Source organism: Drosophila serrata, unplaced genomic scaffold (genome assembly GCF_035046125.1).
Source record: "Drosophila serrata isolate PLE 108 unplaced genomic scaffold, ASM3504612v1 contig_251, whole genome shotgun sequence".
NCBI classification, from domain to species: domain Eukaryota; kingdom Metazoa; phylum Arthropoda; class Insecta; order Diptera; family Drosophilidae; genus Drosophila; species Drosophila serrata.
In genome coordinates, this window is record NW_028257149.1 from 627,698 (window position 1) to 644,755 (window position 17,058).

The 17,058-nt window shown below is 35.2% G+C and overlaps 1 protein-coding gene across 3 annotated transcripts; it reads left to right on the forward strand.

Moving 5' to 3' along the window:
* Positions 1–4,237: 4,237 nt before the first annotated feature.
* Positions 4,238–15,413, forward strand: LOC110182192 (uncharacterized). 3 transcript variants are annotated; one of them, XM_086832892.1, is made up of 2 exons: positions 4,238–4,452; positions 13,602–15,413. In XM_086832892.1, the coding sequence occupies exon 2, from the start codon at positions 13,621–13,623 to the stop codon at positions 15,334–15,336; it is 1,716 nt and encodes a 571-aa protein (XP_086689018.1). In that variant the 5' UTR covers positions 4,238–4,452; positions 13,602–13,620; the 3' UTR covers positions 15,337–15,413. The 3 variants fall into 3 exon arrangements, with proteins under 3 accessions (XP_086689018.1, XP_020805859.2, XP_020805860.2); XM_020950200.2 differs by lacking the exon at positions 4,238–4,452 and adding an exon at positions 10,335–13,529; XM_020950201.2 differs by lacking the exon at positions 4,238–4,452 and adding an exon at positions 10,335–13,489.
* Positions 15,414–17,058: the final 1,645 nt, after the last annotated feature.

The following is a 17,058-nucleotide window of genomic DNA, read 5'->3' on the forward strand; positions in this document are numbered from 1 at the left end:
AGCTGCAAATTTACTGACTGACTGACTGGCAATCCCAAATGTCTCAATAAATTGAAAAGCGAAATAAGAGCCAAATCCACCGATAGAAAATAGGGATAGAAAAAGGGCTATTAGATAAAAATTAACAATTCATTTATACATGGGTAATTTATAATTATATTATTAAGAAAATATTAATTATATATTCTCTAAAAATCGTATCATTTTAAAAGGTGAAAAAGGGTTCTTCTTTTGTGTCAAGTTTAACATTTTGTTGCTCTTTCAGATCGTTTTTTTCTCTCTGTGGCTTTCCTTGATTTTCTGCATTAATATTTTATTATAATATATTAATTTAATTTAAAAATCCACTAAAATTTTTGTTGTGTGCATTAACACCCACACCTTACCTGGGACAATTTGCAATCCAACGCATCTGTCGCCGGCAACATGTGGCGTCAATGATGTTCCTCTAACATTCTATTCTACATCCTTCAACCTCCATCCTCCCCCTGGTTTTTCCCTGAGTTTTCCTCGTCGCATTTTCCCCAATGCCACTTGACAATTGTCAACAAAGCGCACGTAAAGCGATTACAGTCTGCGTGAGTGCATGGAAATGGCCGTGGAAATGGATCCTGCTCCTGTCTCCTGTCCTGTGCCTTTCCTCCTTTTTCCTCCTTTCCCCCTTTTTTCTTTTCTCTGGCGGATATTTGGCAAATCCGATGCCAGCGGCACTTAAGCTGCTCAAGATTGTTCACATTGTCGGGGCATAATGTTCGGGTATATGGATTTTTCTCTGTTTGCTAATATATATATATATATAGAAAAATATATATTTTGAAAAATTTTGTAAACCCTTGCAGATTGAAATTCGATAGGAATTAATACAATTTAAATATAAAATATATATTTACCTATAAATTTTATATTTACAGTCTTACATTCACCGATCTTAATTTTTCTCTATTTTTAGCGATTGTTTGTATGGCAGCTATATGATATAGTCGTCCGATTTTCCAAAAATTTTACACAAAATTCTAGATTAATATTTAGTGGCTATATATTAAATTTTATGAAAATCTGTTGAAAACTGGAAAAGTTATAATTATTGTTCTATAAATCGTCCGATTGTTCCTATGTCAGCTATATATATGTATGTATATATATAGTCCACCGATCTGCCATGCTCCGACTTATATATTAGTAAAATTATATAAAAGAATAACTCCATAGTTTCATTCAAATGCTCTTAAATTTGCTCAAAAACAAATCTCGCACATCTGTGTTTATGATTCCCAACTGGTTCAAACATCCCTGGAACGAAGTGACTGCTGCCGGCCAAGTCTCAGCCATGTGTTGTGTTACAAAAGTTGCAAGTCATTGTTTATTAGTGTTCAAAGTAAGTAACTGATCATACTTATACTTACTGATAACTAAGATACTTACTGATCAGAGTTACTTACTGGTAATAGATACTTAGTGTTCAGAGTTACTTAATGTTTATTGATACTTACTGATCATAGTTAATTAGTTGTCAGAGATACTTACTGTTCAGAGTTACTTACTGCTCATAGTTAATTGCTAATTATAGGTTCTTACTAATCATAGTTAAAAAAATCGTCCGATTGTTCCTATGGCAGCTATATATATGAATATATATAGTCCACCGATCCGCCATGCTCCGATTTATAAAGTTTTAAAATTATATAGACGAATAACTCTATAGTTTCATTTAAATAACTTGCTCTTAACTTCCACAAGAAATCTCGCACATCTGTGTTTATGATTCCCAACTGGTTCAAACATCCCCGGAACGAAGTGACTGCTGCCGGCCTAGTCTTAGACATGTGTTGTGTTACAAAAGTTGCAAGTCATTGTTTACAAGTGTTCAAAGTTAGTAGCTGATCTTACTTATACTTACTGATAACTAAGATACTTACTGATCAGAGTTACTTACTGGTCGTAGATACTTACTGATCAGAGTTACTTACTGGTCGTAGATACTTACTGATCATACTTAATTACTGATCATACTTACTTACTTGTAATAGTTACATAATGTTCATAGATACTTACTAATCATAGTTACTTAGTGGTCATAAGCATTTAATTTAAAATAAATTTTAAATTTATATATATTCTCACTCTCAAGAGCTCATCTAAAATCTCCCAAGCATTCAGGAAATATAATTTTAATGTAATTAAAGGGAAAGCCCACCACACAGCCCACTAATTCATTAGTCGAACAATTTTTTAGGAAATTGAAATTGAGAATAAAAAGGAAACCGAATTTTGGTCGAAGGAAAAAAAAAAGAAATCAAACCCACGAAAGGCTCGCGAACGTCTGCCTTGATTGTCCTTGATGGATGGATGCTGCGGATGCTGAGGATGCTGAGGATGCTGAGGATGCTGAGGATGGAGTGGAGTGGAATGGATGATGGACATGCCACCGAGCCACTCATAATGGTGGGTGGTGGTGCCGTGTGACGCCGCTAAAAGCAAATGACAATCAGCGAGGAAGGGGAGAGCGGGGTGCAGGAGGCGACAGCGGCAAACATTTAACAAAAAGACAAGAAACAAAGTTTAAAATCTAAAAAATTGAGTGCGAGTATGAGGAAACACCACCCAGCTAGAACGACAACCACAACCACAACGACAGCGGTGGCACATTGCAATTTACATGCAAACAAACAAAACGAGCCCATGGACACTGAGAAAAATCAAGTAGTTACATCTTAATTTTCAGATTACTTAATTATCAATTAGTATAAAATTTAGACCTGTCCTTCTTTTTTTTGTTTTTATTATTTCATATAAGGTTTCATTATTTAATTTTTAGATTTTGATATTTTAAGGTTTCAGTTTATGTGTTATATTTTCCGATATTTTAAATTTAAAAAATAGAAATAATTAAACATAAAATAAGCCAACATTTTCATTAAATTTGTGATGTATTTACCAATGATATTTTCATATATTTTAAAATCCTACAAAAATATCTTAAGAATTTTCTATTCAATTTGTAATACATCAAAAAGAAATAAATAAAATTAATCCTTTCGATAATATGGTTTCCATTGATATATAGAATTTTTAAATATTTAAAATAATCCGATTTTTAAATAACAATTTTTTTCGACAAATCAAAGCTTAAAAATCTCATAACTCAGCAAAAAATGTATTAATTTTGATTCGGAAAACGTTCCTATGCTAGTTTTTATTAGTTTAACAAATCTGCATACTCTATTTAAAATTTTTTTAAATTCAAATTTTTATCAATTTTTGAACATTTTAATGATGTAACCCCTTATAAAATTTTGGAAATTTTGAAAAAATTAAATTTTTCTCGGACATAGCTAGAAAGAAAGCCCTGTAGATGCTGATCAAGAATATATATGATTTATAGGGTCGAAAATGACTCCTTCACTTATTTTTAAGCTTCTGACTGAATTAATAATAAAAATATGAACCATAAACCCATGATGTATGTTTAAAATCAACCTTTTATTTCTCCGAATTTCCCCTGTTTCCACTTAATGTGTTTCTATTTTATATATATTAAATATTTAACTAATATAACTTCTCATTTATTTAATGTAATGACCTCTCTTTGCCAAAAAAAAAACCGCATTTCCTCTTTTCCATGTGCACCACCCACCACCCACAGTGTGGCCATCCCTGTCTGTCTGTTTGTCTGTCTGTGTGTGTGTCTCCTGTGCACACACACACACACCCATCCACACACACACAGCTCGTTCGTTGAACATTTCAATCAACGCTCGAGTGAAATGTGAAAAAAATCACAATAAAAGCAAGGATAATATGGCAAGCGAAGTGGTTGGGTTGAGGTCCTCTGAGGAGGAGGAGGAGGATGATGAGGAGGAGGAGGAGGGTGGTGGTGGTGGTGGTGGTGGTAGTGGTGCCGCCCAAGCGGAAATGGATGCGCCACACAAAAGTGGCACAAAGTGTGTGGCATGTATGTGAGACGTTGCGATGTTGCAGGCAGAACTCGACATAAATGAGAAGAAGATCACACCTCCAACACAACACAAGTAAGTAAATTCTCTAAAAAAAAATAACTAAATATTTTGTACAAGTTTTATTTATAAAAGTACAATATTTCTATTAAAAGTATTTGATATTTTCCATATTGTATTTAGCGAGAGTATCTTTTCTATTATATCTTTAATTATACATCAAAGTTTTCTCCCCTGAAAAACAAACCTAATTAAATGTGATACTTTCTCAATTTCTTTTTCAGGCTCTGCATGCAATGTACAAGCAAAATGAAAGAACATGCTGCACTCTTTCTCACTCTCTCTCTCTCTGGAATTCCATCTTTCCCGGGGGGGAATCCCACTTTTTCAACTGCAACAGCCGCTGTTACACGCCGTACTTTCTGCCGGAACGGATTGCCATAACAACCGTTAACCGAGATACATTTTAAATCTCGAGCAGAGTCCAAACCAAAAAATGGTAATGGTTTAACCAAAAAAAAAAAAAAATTACAAAATACAAAAAAATAAAAAATAATGGAGGAAAAGGAGGAAAAGGGTGCGACGACCAGTAGCAAATCCAAAGTGTAAACATTCACAGCCTTCGTGGCGGTTGGGAGGAATGTGATGCCATTCCAGCCACTAGACAATGTCGGTGATGTTGCCCCAAAAAAACCCCCTTCCTCCCCCAACAGCAACAGCTTCCTTCCGTGCTGACGTTTGATGTGCAGCCATGGAAAGCTTTACGCTTTTCTCCTTTTGCACATACAAAAAAAAAAAGAAAATAAGGGGAACCGAAAAAATTCGGTATTTATTTCAAACAAGACCCAAACTTTCAACAAAAAAAAGAAAGAAATTCAAAACGAAATGGAGTAACATCCCGATGATATTGCTTCTCCGACAAACTGCATACGCGTGCCATTGGCCAAGGCTGGTTGGTGGCTTCCTAAATGCACTTGGCGAAAAATTCTGGTATGTAAAATAATATACAAAATTTCAGGAAATGTCACTTAATCAGTGCTGGAACTACTTGGGAATTTTAGAGCTCTTGTGAATTATAATACCAAAGATATCATTGAAGGAGTAAGGTACTTGAAGGGGTCTTTCTCTGGTCCTTGTACATGGCAGGCAAAGCGTGGTAAAGGGAGTGAGATAAATATATATAAAATCTATTAAATACAAGTGAAAAAGAGGAACTTACCAAAAAAAATATAAAAACAAAAGGTTTCAAGAAAACACCTTTAGGAAAAAACTCAAATAATTGAACGGAACCACTTTTTAAAATCTCTTTTAATTTAGATTTATATTATATCATCTAAGTATCTATATAAATTCTTTGAAACCCTTTTTAAGAAACCTCTTAATTTAATTTTATATTTTATATTATATTTGATATTATATTTTATATTATATTTTATATTATATTTTATATTATATTTTATATTATATTTTATATTATATTTTATATTTTATCACCTAAGTAGCTCTATAATTTCTTTCACTGTCTTTCATACAGACAATTGCTTGGCAACAGCTTGCCGGGGAGGTGTCGCTAATGAAGTCGCAAACAGTGAGTAGCTCCTGCTCCTGCTCCTGCTCCTGCTCCTGCTCCTGCTCCTGCTCCTCTTGGTGCTGTAACAAAAAAAATTAAGCAAAGAAGGCAAAATGAATATATATACATACATATATCCGCACATCCGGAAATCCGCATTGTAATAGAAATTATAGCAACCACATACCATGGCCCAAGCCCTGTCGTTCTAGCAACACGTCGTTGCCCGTAGCCAAGGATTGCATCCATTGTTCCAAAGTTGTCGACAGCAGCAGCAGCAACAGCAGCAGCAACAGCAACAGCAGCAGCAGCAACACGAGCAGCAGCAGCAGCAACAACAGCAGCAACAGCAGCAGCAGCAGCAACAGCAGCAACATCACCAGCGGTTAGTAATTGAAAACGGGCCATGTCCGGGAAGATTATGGTAAAAAGTTACAGCATTTAGCTTACTATATGATATATATAGCATATGCTATATGCTTTGTATATTAAACAAGCGATATGTGATAATAATGAGGCCCACAGAGACTTTTTTTAGCAAGTAATTGGAGTGCATTACTACTTATAGTGAAGAAGCAAGTTTAAAAAAATACTCAAGTTTTAGTTTGGGTACAAATACTGTTCTTTAAATTTGTAAATATTAATGTTCTGTAATTGAAAAAAAAAACTTTTCAAATATATTTAATATTTTTTCAAATATCATAAACTTAATTTAGAAAGTTTCTATGGAAAACCTTCAAAGGAAATCTCCAAGAAGCCTTTGTTCATTTTGAAATGGCTTTCAAAACCTGTAAAGGTAAATTAAATTAAATTATAAATTATGAAGTATTTATTTATGAATATTTATATATTTATAGAGAACTTATTTGTGATTTATTTTAAGCTTTCATTTTCATTCATAAAATAGTTAATTTACTTTCCAGAAAAAACTTAAATAAAAATCCTTGGAAGAAGACTTTCTGCTTTGTAAATTTTCTGTAAAAGACTTGAGTAATATTATTTGTTATTTATTACCTAATACTTATATATTTATTAAGTACTGATATACAATTTTTTTCCTACTAATTTATTTGTTGTTTAATAGTTTATTTACTTTCATGAAAACCCTTTTCAAGACTTTGTTCTTTGTGAAGTTTTGCTTGCTCCACCTAGAAAAGTCTTGTCTAAAATTATGTGGTATTCATGTCCAAAGATTTGTATATTTATTAAGTACTAATTATTAACTATTAATGTATATTAATTAATTTACTATTTATCTTTCCAAAGACCAAATTCAAATTCCTTTAAAAAAGTCTCTCCAAAACGATCAACTCGCTTTGGCTCTATAATTTTTTCCCGAGGTTTTTTCCTTTACCTTTCCGAGGGTGGTTTCCATTAACACTTTTCCACTGTTGCTGCGGATGCTACTGCTGCGGCTGCTGCTGCTGATGCGCACCACCAATGCCACAGCGACTGGGGCGCAGCCACCCACCGGTTTCTGGCTCGCTTCATTTCCAGCAATTCATAATTTTAAAATCGCAGCGAACTCTCGTCCTGCCGCCTCTGGGTCCTGCAATGTCCTGATTCTCGGTCTCTGTTTTTCCGCTTCTGTTTCTGTCTCGGCCTCAGGACTCGTTGGTTGATGCCGCTCTGCTTTCCTGCTTTCCTGCTTTGCTGCTTTCGTGCTGCTCTGCTTTCACGGTGCTGCTATTGCTTCTGCTTCTGCTTTTTGCTGGCACTCATTTCATTTGATTTTTAACTGTCATCGACAACAGTTCTCGGTGTGCTCAAAGTTGTTAATAAATAATATAACTAGAAATATAAAATAAATAAAAAATATATATAATATTTATATAAATAAATATTTAAATTTAAATATATTTATATATATTAATCAACTATTTTTTTCAAGTGAATGTGTGAGTTAAGCTGAAATCAAGAAAATACATATCTCATCTGGAGAATTATAGGTGAGAAATTAATTCTGATAAGATCAGATTTAAAAACAAAAAATACAAACTAAGAAATCATAATTAAAACTATAAGAACATTTCTGGAATTTTTTAGAAGAATTCTTTTAAAGGTAACAAAAAATTCAGAAAAAAATGTAGAACCAAAGCTAGGAAGACTATTTAAGGAATTATGGTTTTTAAATAAATAAATTGGAAATCAAATAATAAATAATATATATAAAAGTAATAAATGAAAAATATTAAAAATATAAAAGAAAAAGAAAAGAAAATCTTGACAGGCTTGGAAAGAAATCTCACTATAAGAAAAAGGAATTGGAAATTCTAGTTCAAAATTATTATCAGATAAAAAATTATAAATTTCTTTAATTCAGATATTTATTGCAAAAAAAATTAACAACTATTCCGATTAAAAAATTCATTAAATATAAATCTGTCAATATAATTATTGAAAATAAATAGAAAACAAACTATTGTATTACAAATTAATAGATTCTCTTTAAAAATGTACTCTAATTTCAGTCAGAAGCTTAAAAGAAAGTAAAGGAGTCATTTCCGACCCTATAAATCATATATATTCTTGATCAGCATCTACAGGGGAATCTTTAAAGCCATCTCCGGGAAAAAAAAAATTTTTTTTCCGAAATTTCCATTTTTTGAAAAAAAGGAAAGGGGTTACATCATGAAAATTTGCAAAAATCGGCCAAAAATTCACATTTTAAATGGAGTATGCAGTTTTATTAACCTGCTAAAAACTAGCATAGAACAGCTTACCAAATTAAAATTAGTGCATTTTTGGCTAAGTTATGATAATTCTTATACTGATAAATATCGTAAAAAGTATGCGAATATTTGAAGTTTAATTATGATCTATTTTTGATTTAGTCCTTTAATTCAATTGTAAATTGCATAGGTATATATGCTTGTTTAGTTTGCGTTCTATCTATATATTTAATAATGTCTTTAATAGTTATATTTTTATCTTTACCTCGCAACTTACATGCTTAACTTGAATAGAATACAAAATACGCTCTGACGCAGACTTTAACCTCAAGTTAACTGGAAAAATAATGATTTAAAGACAGTTTAATATTTCTAAAAAATAATTTTTAGCTGTTTTAATACATTATTAATTGTCAAATTCAAAATAAACTAGATCTGACAGGCAGTACTTCTTCTTCACTCCACCTAGAAACAAATCCATTTGTTATACTCAGGGGTTGCACTTCATTCTCGACTCAAACATTTTTTGCCAAAAACAGAGAGAACCTGCCAGAAAAAAAGGGTTCAAATCAAATTCGATTTGCCGCGACGAACGGGCAAAGTTGCAAATGAAATTTTGTCAAATTTTCGAAGGGCGACACACATGGGCAGGCAGCAGGAAAAAGGCGCAGGGAGCAGGAACAAGAAGCAGGAGCAGGGTCAGGGAAGGTATCAGTCACACACACACACACACATGGACAGACAGACAGAGACAGAGAGAGAGAGAGAGATAGAGAGAGTAAGAGCCACAAGTGGCACATTATTTTAATTCGCAGTCAAACGATGTAACGTTAACACCACAACGACAATGTCACCAACAAACCAACAAGTTCATCTCTCTGCGTGTGTGTGTGAGACAGGAGTGGGTTAAATGCAGGCCAGGACACTGAAAAGGACCATGAAAAGGAGCAGGAGCAGGAGTGGGGAAGCAGGATCAGGAGGAGGAACAGGAGCAGGAGCAGGAAGCAGGCGGGGATTGGGTTAAATAAGGGACCAAAATGCTAGCTCAATTAGTAGAACAATTTACGACTGTCTCTCTAATTCATTTAGTTCCTTTTTAATTGACAGTTTTGAAAAAATAAAAAAATGCTAACTTTTTAGGAAGAATTAATATATTTAAAATCATGCTAGATATATTTTATAATGATTTTATATATCTTATATTTGTTTTAATTAAGAAGAAGTAGAATTAATATATTTAAAATCTTGTTATATATATTTTATAATAATTTTATATATCTTATATTTGTTTTAATTAAGAAGAAGTAGAATTAATATATTTAAAATCTTGTTATATATATTTTATAATAATTTTATATATCTTATATTTGTTTTAATTGAAAAGAAGAGAATTTTTATATTTAAAATCTTGCTAGATATATTTTATTTTGATTTTATATTTCTTATAATTGTTTTAATTAAATATTATAATCTTTTGGCTATGATTTTTTTTAATTCTACCATAAAGAACCTGCATTTTAGAGCACTCACATTGTTTTGACAAAGAAAAAACTCGGGTTTCCTATGTTTTTAGGAAGAAATAATATATTTAAAATTTTCCTATAAATATTTTACTATGATTTTATATTTCCTTTATTTGTTTTAATTAAATATTATCAGCTTTTGGGTATAATTTATTTGTTTCCACCATAAAAGATCTGCTTTTAAGTTGTCTTTTATACAATTCAGATGGCTAAATGTAATTTGTATTATGTAATTTGTATTATTAAAGAACTTTTTACATAAAATATAAATAAAATTATTTATGATTGCAATAAATGAAAATTAAAGATACTATGATATAACGTAAGCTAATAAATAAATAAAAATAATAATAAAGGGGTGTAACTATCACACCTTGATTAATAAATAAATAAATATTAAATAATAAATAAAAATATAGTTAATTTATTAAATTAAATTCCCTACGCTTGTTCCCTAATAAAAGTATTATTTATTAGTAGTTTATTAACTTTATTCATTAAAAATACAACATTTACATAACTTTTAAAATGTTTTAATGACTTTTTAATATTACTAAATAAATATTAATAATAAAAGAGTTTTATAACTATCATACCTTTATTGAAATTTATTGTAATTTTCTTTAAACAAATATCCCAAGGCTGTCGTCAAGTAAATGTATTATTTATAAGCAGTTTCTTTATTTTATTTATTAAAAATACAAAATTTAAACTCCCTTTTAAATGATTTAATGATTTTAAAATATGAAAATCAATAATATTATATTAGCATCATAATATTATTAATCTTCATATTTTAAAATCATTAAATCATTTAAATAATAATAAATAATAAGCCCCATTTTGGGCGCAAAATCCTTGCAACCTCAAGGAGATCATCATAACCAGACCTGAACTCTTACCCCAGACTCCTTTCGGGGTTGCACACACACTCAAAAAACACACACTCACACACACACACACACCTGGTGGTTGTGCCACGAGGGTTGCTTAACAATTTCCAAAGGGGAAAGAGAGACTTATCGTTGTTTGATATGCTGTAATTATGTTATAAGGTTGCCCAGACCCAAAAGTGCCCAAGTTAAGTGTGTGTTGCCCAGCAAGGGTTGCCCTGCTCAAAAAACAAAAAAAAAAACAACAAAAAGGGGGTGGCTTCAATCACAATCACAATCACGAGGACGATGACGATGGGACATCAATCAGCTGGGCGCGTCCTTGGCTGGGTTTTTCAATGAATTCCCATTTTAATTGCCGCTGTTTGGAAAGCGAGAAGTGGAAGTGGAATTATGCAAAAACTTAGTTTTCAGCTTATACATATATATATATATATATATATATATGTATATATATATCCCTATCCAGACGAAAGACAAACAAAAGTCGGACTGCACTTGGCGCATTAATCTCAGTTTCTCTGGCAGAAACTTTTACGCTAAAACTTGGGCGTGGGCCATAAAAATATGAAATAAAATAAAGTAAAGTTAAAAAAAATAAGAAGGAAAGTTGAACAACAGCTGCTGATTGAATATTAAAATGTCCCTGGTAAACCCACCCCGATTTGCTCCTCATCATCATCATCATCATTCCCATTCCCATTCCACTTCAAAAAGTGGCAATTAATGCTACGTTTCGCCTCCTGTCCAGGCATCAATCAGTGGGCGTTGAAATCAACGGAATTTTCAGCCTTAATTAGCATAATCTAATTTCAACTTTTGTCGCAAAAACAGAATAACATCCATGGCTGCCAAAAAATGCAAATCAAAAGCACCATCATCTCCCATTCGGAGGTACAGGACTCCTCCTCCTTTTCATCCTTCACTCATACATTCCTCTTGCGACAGTTGAAAACTTTTATATATTTTTACAACGAAATGAAAAGACAATAAAAATACGAATGAAATGCCACAAATCCAGCATGAAGAGTGTGAGAGGTAAAAAGTGGAAAGAACGCAAATTAATGCCACGAGAAAAGTGTATTTTTTGAGTTTTTGGGTATGAAAGAAGGGAGTACCTTGGTTTTATATTAAATTAAATATAATTGTTTAGGACTTTGGTATATTTTAAATATTATTTTAATATTTATTATTTATTTTTGGTGTGCAAAAGTTTGCCTCCTTTTGTGGTTTACATTTTATTACCGAAAAATTACGTATACGCACGGGTGTACTTATACCCTTGAAGGAAATTCATTCAGAAGCTTAAAACTTTGTGAAGAAATCATTTCCGACCCTATAAATCATATATATTCTTGATCAGCATTAACAGGGAAATCTTTCTAGCTTTGTCCGAGAAAAATTTAATTTTTTCAAAATTTTTAAAATTTTATAAGGGGTTACATCATGAAAATTTGCAAAAATCGGCCAAAAATTCACATTTTAAATGGAGTATGCAGTTTTATAAACCTGCTAAAAATTAGCATTCGGCCGCTTTCCGGAATGAAATTAATGCGTTTTTGGCTGAGTTATGAGATTTTTAAATTTTGATTTTCCCAATAAATTATCATATAGAAATATCTAGAAATAAAGATTTCCAAATCGATCCTTTAATTCAATTACAAACTGCAAAGATATATACATTTGGACTTCCCTAATGTTTCCTTTCTTTCTTTGTTTGTTTTCAAAGATTTCTTTACTTAAATTTAAATAATAATACAACATTTTTTTAAGGATTTGTGTAATGGAAATTGTAGCTAAATATGTATAAAATTGTAGTAAATAATACTAAATTCAAAGTTTTCCCTAGATTTTTCCCAACTAAGCAGGAATTTCTTCTGATCTTAGTGACAAGTTTCCGAAACTCCTTTGCCTAGAAGTGATATCCAAGAAGAAATTAAAATTAGCAAACTAGTGAACTCTATAAAAGTTAATTTCCTCTTACCTATCTTTATTTTTCTTATTTTTTTTCACATATAGTTACAAGTACCCTTGTTATCTCTCTCACATTCGAGCATACCCTATACTTCCCATATTTTATACAGGGCATTTCCCATTCCAGCAAGTGTAACAGGCGACGGCTGTGGCTTGTTAAAAAACTTTTTTAAATGCGAAAATGAAAGAGCAACAACTGTCTGGGGAGAGGGAGAGAGAGAGAAGCAATGGGTGGATCCCCCTGATTCCTGGTTAGAATTGACAGGCACAGGATACAAGGATACAAGGCAGGAGCAGGAGCAGGAGCACAAGTGCCTGAGCTGAGTTTGGCGACACACAACAATTGAGTTTGTCCTGCGAAGCTTCGCCCGAAGGGGGACTTCCCCCTTCTGTTGAAACATTTAATTTACTGGAATTTTAGCGCGATGTGTGTAAGCTTATTAACAGCTTGACGGCAGCGAGGATGCCGGATGCCTTTCCTGTTTTCCTATGCAAATTTTCCAACTGTCAGTTGGGAATGGGGAGAAGGAAGGTGTTTCAGCCACAGATGTTGGCTTAATAAAGTCACACAAAACAAAGGCAGCTTAGGCAGAGCCATCAGGTGTGCGGGAAAATGGTTTGAGTGAAATGAGTGCTATGGATTATAATTTAAAGATTTTTCAGTGAGCTTAGTCATGGGTAATTTTCTAGTTTTATAGAGTCGGAAATTACTCCTATATTCCTTGGAATAACCCAACAATTCCACTTTAAAAACAATTTTAAGCTCCTTGTTTGAGCCCACACCCAAAACCCCAAGTAAGGAGGCCACCCAAAGAAAACCCACAAGACAAAAACCAAGACAGAAAAGCACAAAATTCACATTTAATTGTCCCCCAAGGGGGGTTGTGGTAGGGACATGAAAAAGGTGGGGTCTCTTGTCCAGGAGACAATGCAAATATACTTAAGTAAGATTTCCTTCCTATACAAATAAATTCTCAAGAGTGACTCTAGCAGATTCCTTCTCTCCCTCTTCCCAGCTCATCTCTTGCAGGAAGGATGAAGGACAGCCTCTCCTCGAGCAGCGCAGCAGGAATGCCAGCTGGAACAGGCACTGGAGGCAGTGCCACGCCCACGGCACCCACAACGCCCACAGCCGCAGGAGGAGGAGGAGGAGCGGGAACAGGAGCAGCAGCAGGAGCCACCACAGCAGCTGCAGCAGATCCACAACAGACACCACAGCAGCAACAGCAGCAACGTGGCAAGAGCAACATCCATGAGTTGCGCAACCAGGATTATGTGAGTCGTCTAATGGCCGCCACTCCGCCATATCTGTACTCCGCTCCCGTGGGACCCAACAACTTCTTCTTCAGCGACATGTTGCGCTCCCTGGTTCAGGCAAGAAACAATGAGACAGCACGCGTGTTGCAGCTGCAACAGCAGCAGGCACAGCAGCAGCAGCAGCAGCAACATCAGCAGCAGCAACAGCAGCAGCAGCAACATCATCAAACCTCCTTGGTGAGGCGTCCCAGGAAGCGATCCTGGTCACATCGTCCCTACTACGAGCAGCTGCGCGAGCGACGTGAGGCAGAGGAGAAGCAGCAGCAGCAACAGCAGCAGCAACAGCAGCAACAGCAGCAGCAACTGCAGCCGGAGAAGCCTCTTGAGCTGACCAACAAGGTGATGGCCACCACTCCCAGTGCCGCCACACCCACTCCCTATGGCTATGCCAAGCTGGAGACGAAGCCCGCGTTGCCGCCGCCACCCAAAACCACATCCTCTGGACTTGGACTAGGATTAGGACTTGGTGGTGCTGTGGACTCTGCCCTGCAGGATAATACACCACCGGCGGCTTCATTGCCACCGCAGGATTTGGTCCTGCCTCCACCACCCCCCGTGTGGTATCCACCCCTGTACGCACCCTATGGCATCGATCCTTTGCATTTCTTCATCGATCTGAGAGTCTCCGGGCATATCTACGATCGCAAAAAGGAGAATGTGTCCCCACTGTCGGCCAGCAATAATGCCCTTGCCGAGGAGGGTTCATCCTCGTGCTCATCCTCCACAGCGGGGGCCACATCCTCCTCCACCTTCTCGAGTGGGAATCTCTTGAGCAAGCAGCGTCATGGCTCTGCCTTTACTGTGCCCATACCCAAGGCTGCTCAAAGTGATGCCATCAATTTGTGTGCCAATCCCAGTGGAGGGGGAGCAGGAGCTGCAGGAGCAGGAGCTGGAGCAGGTGACTCCTCACCCACCAGTGTCAGTGTGTTGGGCAGTAAATTCGAACATTATGCCAAGTACTATGATCTTGGGGAGACCAAGGAGAATCAACCGGCAACGGCTTCGAGTACGATGGCCGCCAATCATCTCTCGGCAGCCGCCGCTGCTGCAGCTGCCGCCGCTAATCTATCCAAATCCAGTGCCAGTTATATGCTCCAACATCTGCCCCGACTTTATAGTCAGTTTGCTGCCCATCATCAGGCTCAGCAGGTGCAACAGGATACAGAGTCTGCCAAATCCGAATCGGTTTCGGCCTCGGCCAGTGGTGCTTCACTTTCGGTGCCGGATCTCTGTGATGAGGACTCCATGGGCAGGGGATCCAGTGACACGGCTGTGGGTCCTGGCGGTGCTGATGGTGAGGGTGACACTTCCGGCGGTGGTCAAGGAAACTGTGACATCGATGTGGAGATCATAGACTCCATCAAGTATCGAACGGATGGCGAGAGTAGTCGGTATTCCAGCAATGATGAGGCATCCATCACGCAAATTGATTGAGGAGGGGGAGAGCTAATAAAAAATATATAAATTAAAGAATACAAAACTAAAAAATAAATAAAATGCTATAAAACATCTCTGCTAAGTTTAATTCTTTATTTTTGGCAAGAGATATTAAGCAGAGCTTTGATATTCTGACAACAAAAGATAGAGAAAGTCAAGGTAATTTGTTAGATTTTTAAAAAATATCTAGAAAAAATATAAATATCTAGAGGATATAGTTTATACTTTACTGATTTTGTTTTTACTTTTAATTTTAATATTTAATTTGGCTTTTTCCCATTATGATCTGTTGAGTTATCTACATAAAAAAATTGCATAAAAAAAATCTTCCACCTCAAAATAAACCTTAAAAGGACTCTATACAGACTGCTCTTATAATTCCCAATCTGTTTTGGTCTCTGAATAATAAACTAAAGAGAGAGAGAAAGAGAGAGAGACAAAGATTTCTTGCTTTGATGAAAAAGTGAAGCTTAGTCACCTATCACTTGACACCTTTCATCATCATCATCATCATCATAGCAAGCTCCTCCCCTCATTCTCTTGGCTGCTTGTCTTTAGCTATCCTTCTTTTTCTTCTTCTTCTCTCACTGGTTCTTCACTTCCGTTTCCTTTTGCCTCGCGCCCCCTGAAAGTATGCAGCGACAAAAGTAATTTCATAAATCATTTGACGCTGTTGACGTTGCCGCCCATCTTTTTCGCTGCTGCTGCTGTTGCGGCTGCCTCAAGGCATTTGTTAAATGTTGAAGCATTGAAAAAAAAAATAAAGAAAAAGAGGAACAACCACCCCCTCCCCCTCCCCCCCTGTGAAGCGCATTACACGCCTGACTACGCTTTGTGTAAATTAAAACTGCTGCCGGGCGCACAGAACGATTCTCCTCCGCAATTCTTTTGCATATTTTTGTTGCCTTCTCTTCGAGCCTTGTTTTTTATGTTTTATTTTCTTTTTTTTTTTGTGTTTTTTTGTTTCATTTGAGGCCCACAGGATATTAATTTTTACACCATTCATTGATTTTGTTTGCTACTCGCTGCTTAATGAACACATGCACGGCTATGGCGACTTCCGTTTCCGGATCCGTTTCTGACAGAGTTGCATGTGGTAGATGCTCCAACTGTACTTGTACATATATTACAGATTCTATTGGGTTTATATAATATTAATCAGGCAGTGATTTTGTGAAGAAGATTAAATAGTTCTTATTTAGTAAGATAAAGAAGAAAATATTCACATATTGATAGATCATTGAAGCGATTAATAAAGATTTTAACCTTGTATTTATCATATAATTTTATCATATTAATATTTTCCTAAACAAATTAAATTAAATAATATTTTTCTGACATTGTTTTTGATATTATTAGTATTTTTCCATACCTAAAATATATGATATATTTCTTTTTTACCTTATAAACTGCAGTAGAAAACATACCTTATGCTACCAGGTAAAGTACAGTCTGTACTCTATAGCTTTCTTACTTGCCTTTTTTTTGTGCATGTCACTTCTTGTTGCTTGTCCTGTGTGTGCGTGTGGGTGTATTGTTTATCAAACGTATGGATTTCCATGAGTTTGCAAATTTCTGCACATTGAGGTGGAAAAACTGCAGAGGAGACATTCGATAAAAAAGCGCAGAAAAAAAAAAGGAAAACCGCGGTGTACAGTCACAACAAGAGATGTCGATTGGCAAAACGGGGAAGGAGGAGCTACTCATCATCATTATCAT

Excerpts from the sequence above, each read along its gene's own strand:
- LOC110182192 (XM_086832892.1), top strand. The coding sequence starts at position 13,621 with ATGAAGGACAGCCTCTCCTCGAGCAGCGCAGCAGGAATGCCAGCTGGA.